The sequence below is a fragment of the Trachymyrmex septentrionalis genome, unplaced genomic scaffold (assembly GCF_001594115.1).
Source record: "Trachymyrmex septentrionalis isolate Tsep2-gDNA-1 unplaced genomic scaffold, Tsep1.0 scaffold114, whole genome shotgun sequence".
NCBI classification, from domain to species: domain Eukaryota; kingdom Metazoa; phylum Arthropoda; class Insecta; order Hymenoptera; family Formicidae; genus Trachymyrmex; species Trachymyrmex septentrionalis.
The window spans coordinates 1,600,728-1,606,897 of NW_017304269.1; the positions used below are offsets into that span (position 1 = coordinate 1,600,728).

Consider the following 6,170-nt stretch of genomic DNA (forward strand, 5'->3'; position numbering starts at 1 on the left):
CTTTGTTCTTCGGAGATTCTATACGTTCGTGAAAGATTAAAGACTTAAAGATCCTTCTATTTTTTTTTCCGGACACTCGGTACAGCTTGGAGCCAGTCGCTAGGCACGCATGCGAAAGCCTATGTGCAAGCGTAAAATACCATCTGTCTATTTCCCATTCTTCTCCCCTTATTCCGAATCATCCCGTCTCATTGAAGATGTACCATTCTCTAGAATCTTCCGATCTACCGTCGCCGTTCTAACGAAGGACTGGCTTCAATTTCCAAAACGATTGAAGAAAAAATCCACTTGAATAAAATCCACTTGAAAGTCCATGAGTGGCAACTTCGTATCTTCAATTAACACTATAGAAGTACCAGCATTTCTTACTAAAAGGACTTCTTACTAAAAGAACTGTAAGAGAATAAATTATTATGCAAATAAAGAAAGTGATGAAAATCAAATATTCATCGATATAAAGAATATAATTATTAAAAAACCAAAATAATTCAAAATCTTATTTTTTATACAAAAACATAATATTAACCTAAAAGATAGAAACGGTCAATAATGACTGCTTGATATTTCTAGTGACTAGCTCGTATTAGATTGTTTAGAGTATTTGGACATCTTGAAACCCTTAAATATTTGAATCTATTAGATCTGCAAATTCTAAAACTGCTATTCATAGTCCGTTCTTATTACAAGACCGTCTTAAATATTGTCTTAAGACGCTAATATGGCTCTATAATTAATTTATGACTATGATATCTGAAGTCTGTAAAACTATCTTGAATATAAGAGCTCAAGAATACCAACCCAAGATTCCGGAAATCTGTGTGGAGTTCTTGATTCAATTTTGAAAATATCAGATATGTTTCTTTCTCTAAATTCCTTTCTTTAAACTCAGATTTGCGAGAATAAAACTGAAGCCCTTATTCACATCCTTAAGATACGAATGTCGCGACAGAACGACTAGGAAATATGGGCCATGTAATGATCATGCTGTGTGTAAAATTTTCCACTGGATAGACGATCGAAGGCAATGCTTTGTTGGAACTCGCACGTTGTGACGCAGTCGAGAAAACAGCGAGTCGATTACCCGTGGAAATCAATGAGGAATGAAATTTTCATGATAAATGACGACCGAAGTCATGGTCAGATTTATATTAGAGCGACAAACGAAGAAAAATCTTTTTTTACGTATTACGGTTCTTATCCTTCAGTTAACTGCTAGTTAATTATCTTGCACAAAAGGCGACAATTTCATTGACTTAACACATCTTTATCAAATGGTTCGATTTAGAAATCGAGTCAGTAAAGATGAAGGCAAAAAAGTTAATGACTGTCAATGTTCCAATAATTTCCTATTAGAAGTTTATCGCTCGAGATAAGATTAAATTATTTAAACTCCATATCACAATAGAATTAATTCAATGCAGGTTTTATCTTCGATAAGATTGATTATCGAAAAAAATTGTCCAAGTTTTTTTCAATGATCAATCTTGAAGATAAAACCTGCATTGAATCAATCCTATTGTGATATGAAGTTTAAATAATATGATTCGAGTTACAAAAACACGATAAAAAAATAATTATATGTGCCCAAAAATAATGTGTTTATTTACCAACAAACTTCTGATTATGTATCAAATTAAATTTTTAATGCTGTTCAAATAAACAAGAATTTGAAAAATATATATATTCTAAATAACAATAAATAAAGGGCAAAATAAGAATCAGCGCATTTCTTTAAAAAGTTATATAATTAAAAGAATAAATCAAAATACAGAAAAGATAAAAAAGAAGAAAAGATGTATAGTAAGAAATAATAAAAGTGAAAATAAATTAAAACATTACAAGTTTCGGCTACCAGATTGAGCCCTCTTCAAACGTTAAAAACATAATGGAATTAACAGTATTACAAAATAATTATCGCAAATGTTCACAAATTAAAAATATACGCAGTTCGATTGAGTATCGATGTAGAGCTCGACGTTATTCACGTACGATTGAACAATCAAAAAATGTGTCATATCTCTTAGAAAAGTTCAACAAACATATGTAAATCATCAAAACTAATGTATCCATATAAATATAGCGAATAGTAAAAAAAAACATAAAGACGAGTGGAATGCAGGTGTGAAAAACGGACATTGTGTATCGACTAATGTGCACGCTGAAACAGATCATCACGTACTCAATATATTCATCTCAAATATATATTCTAATGTAAAATTTTTATACGTATCTAGTAACAATCTAGTAAATAGTTTTAATATTATTAATATAATATATAATTATATCAATTCTATGTATACACATATATAAATGAAAAATTAAAATTTTACATTTAGACATATACCTTTTCTGCACTTAAAATAAAAATTTTATAGTGGGCTCTGCTATTTACTTTATTTATCTTAAATGCTCTCTCTTTATGTTAAACAAAATGTAATTTATACTAAACAATTTTGAAAGTAGCGAGCTAAAACACTGACTATTAAAATATCTCTTCTAGATATTTTAATAAGTTTTTCAAGTTTAGTCCGTTAGCCATTCAAAAATTTCATGAAAAAAGCTGCTACATTCTGGAGGTTGTAGCATTTCATTTTTTTTAATCTTGGATTTTGCGACTCCTGAACTAATGTCCTTTTGTTCATTTTCAAAGTCTTTAGGTCTTAAAAGAGCCTAGGATAAGTGCTCTATTTGCACTGAAAATCCAACCATTTCAAGATCAATGAGAAGAAAAAACTTATTTTCGAAAAGGATTGAACTCGTCCTCTTTCTCTACGCGCCGATTCAATTATAAGATTTGGAAATCAAAACTTTGAGAAGCTCTCAAGATTCTTCCTTCTTCAAAACTTTATTCTTCTTTAGAATTCTTTCAACATCTTTTGTCCTTCACAGTTTCATAATCCAAAACAAAGAATAATAGTCATGAAGATAATTTTCGTGACTTACTTTGGTGACAAAAAATGACACTGAAGTTTTAAGTACTGCAATCACAAAAAAGATGTATTTGTTACGAATGTCAGAGTAATTTTAATCCAATAAGTTCCGTGTATTAAGCCGAATTCGATGGTTTAATTACATCCAAATGGCAATAACCAAGAAAAAGCAAACAAAAGAATCGAAGAAAAAATCAATTTTATCGTCGCGAATTATCTCTCTCATTGGTTTCTTCCCAATAAAAACTCGTGTCAAGGACGAAATTCTCTCTCTCTTGCGAAACCCATTCAATAATCCTTCCCTTCCATGGCTTTCTTCGTTAGATTAACCGGAAAAAGTGTTTGATTCAAGAGCAAGTATAACAATAATATTGAAGAAATATTTCTCTCATTTTTTTCTCTTCTCTTTTATTAACTAGCAAACATTATTATTATTATTATTATTATTATTATTGTTATTGTTGTTGTTGTTATTATTCCCTAATTTAAGTCAATATTTTTGTCTGCCATAACAATTATACACTTCAATTTTTAATTCTTGACCAACCATTTGATACTTTTTATTTCTTTTAACTTTTTAAAAGTTATATTTACTACATAATTACTCTGACTATTATGCCATTGTAATGAGCATCCTATCATGCAAAGGATAATTGTATGGCCATTTCAAATATTAGGAAATTTTCAGCAATTGGTCTTTCAATCGCTTACGAGCAATTTGTGTCTACAATTTTTTCATCGTGTTACGTTTCTAACTCTGCTTTATAACACTTCTCTACTTCTGCGTTTTCTTTTGTTCATCTGTTATTTCATTACCGCATTTATTCGAATATCTGAAGATGATTCGATTAAAAAGCTGAAACATATAATATTACCGAGTTTATAGCTTATTTATAATTATGGATACTGTAATTTAATAAACGTTTTGTTTTTCATATATTTTTGAAACTGATTTTTGATTCTTATATGCTCTTTACTTTCTTTATATTATTATTATTACTCCAAAAATCCAAACATCTTTAGAAACGTAATCACGTTTATGTTTATTTTATGTTGTACGATTCAACTTGTACAATAAACTCATGTCGATCTTTCACATACAGTGAATAGATGCAAAAGGATCGAGTCCCTTCAAACCTCTTTTCAGGTCACGTTATCGTTCGCGATCCACGATTCGCAACTCCAAGTTGAGAGCCACGGAGACGACGAGTCCCCGACGTGCACCACAGCCGTCTGATGCAGGCTCACAGCAACTTCTTCCTCCACAGCGCTCATTTTTACTCGCTAGCCACGAGGACGCGGCCATCGGGGTCCGGGGGCTCTGACCTCTTGTCCGTATGCCGCCTGCCGGTCTCGCCGGTCTCTGCGGCGTTTAGGGTGTGTTCTCCGGCACGGCGCCGAATCGTCCGGGCGCCTTGGTTCTCCTCTCTGTCGAACTTTGTCCTGATACTGTCCAAGGGACACGCAAGACTCGTATGTGTAACGAGCGTATCATTCAAAAAACAAGGAACGCACCAAAGGATTAAGAATCGATATAACGAATACTAACTTTATCTCATTATGTGTATGAGAGAGCCATCCATTATGAGTCAAGAGGTATCATGAGTCATTGACCGTTTAAGATAAACCAGAGTGTTAAATAATATTGTATAACTGGTACTATACAATTGTTACTTTGTTGTCCTCGTATGTATGTGACAGCAGGTAACAGAGATTAAAAAACTCCGTTGTTTCGGCACGCACGTGCGTTAATGGTTTTTGTAATGTCATTTTAAAAAACAACCGTAACTATCATACGATCATAAAAATTGTTTTTTTTTTAATTTAATTTTGCCATTATTTATCCTTCTTTAGACCAAATAATTTTTGTTTTTCCATATTTATCTTTCCATTGCCTGCGGCAATTAAAATGGGATACCTTGTACACGATTTAATTATTAGTCATAATCATAAATCAATTCTAGCGAATAAACGAGTTTTCCAAAGATAATGTTTTTTTTACAATAACAATAATGTACGATCCAAGTTTGAGTACACTTGCGACTTCATCATTAATGTATTCGTTGAATATGTAGGACGAATATGTATTATCGATCGCTTAATATCGTTTTATATATCTTTAACTCTCTTCAGTACAATGAAAATTAGTCCCTTATCCGTATAAACCTGAATAATTCGCGTTCGATCACTTTTTCATGTATTTGGAGTGATTTAAAAAACTCTCTAAAAATTCATAAACGTACTTTCAAGTTTCTAGAACAAATGTACTTTATTTTGGAAACAATAAAACGTATAATATAATTACTTTTGAAATTTTGAGAAATTTCCATAAATAGAAATCGATCAGACACTAATTATTCATGTTTGTGCGCAAGAAAAAGACTGTTACTCACATTCATTGGAAACGGGCGACTCCGTTGCGGTGGCCATAGCGTTATCTCTGCAACAAAAATATTAGGTAAGTATATATTCAAATGAACACTGGAAATGAGAACATTGGATGTCCGAGGGAAAGTAAGTATATAGAACAAACACGAATCTGTTCTATATTTCTAGGACAAGACTTTATTCTTTCCAATTACAAATATGATTCGTTGGAATATCTACTATTCTTTTAGATTATATTACACTTTTTCAGTTCAAAAATAAGCGTCCCGAGAAATAAAGAGAAAGAGGAAATTTATAAATAAAACTGCAGAAAGCGCAGTTTATAAAAAGAAAGACCTATTATGTATTATCGATTAGTTCTTCTGAATTTTAAACAGAAAGGAAGACTCGCAGCTGTGATATCATCGATTTGCTTTACGCTAAACTTGTACGCATTAATTAAAACATTTTTTTAATAATGCAAGATATTGTTACCTACTATTTATCTACAGTTTCTGTTTCATGCTGAATAATATGTACGAGTTTTGTAGCATTTTGTTATTATTAGCAATAAAAGTCCTCATGCGGCTTACACATAAAGAACTTTATTATTTTAATGTAATTAAAGCTATAACTACACTCGTAGAGCAATAAAAAGAAATGTTATTACATGTTATTATACAAGTATGTTTTCATTTTTATCTCAATCAAATATCTCACTAGGCTCACATTAATATGAATCTAAACTAAACTGGAGTATCGATTTTTTATTTATATTTCATGAAGTAATTTCTTATTTCATAATTGAGACGATTTATTAATTGCTTTTTTTTTATGATAAATAATGGAAACAAAAACCGTAAAAACGTTTAC

The 6,170-nt window shown here is 31.3% G+C and overlaps 1 protein-coding gene across 1 annotated transcript in view; it reads right to left on the bottom strand.

The window, feature by feature from the left end:
- Positions 1–6,170, bottom strand: part of LOC108753209 (calponin homology domain-containing protein DDB_G0272472) — an 18,501-nt gene that overhangs the window by 9,794 nt on the left and 2,537 nt on the right. Inside the window, exon 2 of the mRNA XM_018494618.1 lies at positions 5,324–5,370. Coding sequence (XP_018350120.1) covers positions 5,324–5,360 — 37 coding nt within the window. The 5' untranslated portion in view covers positions 5,361–5,370. The remainder of the gene's footprint in view (positions 1–5,323; positions 5,371–6,170) is intronic.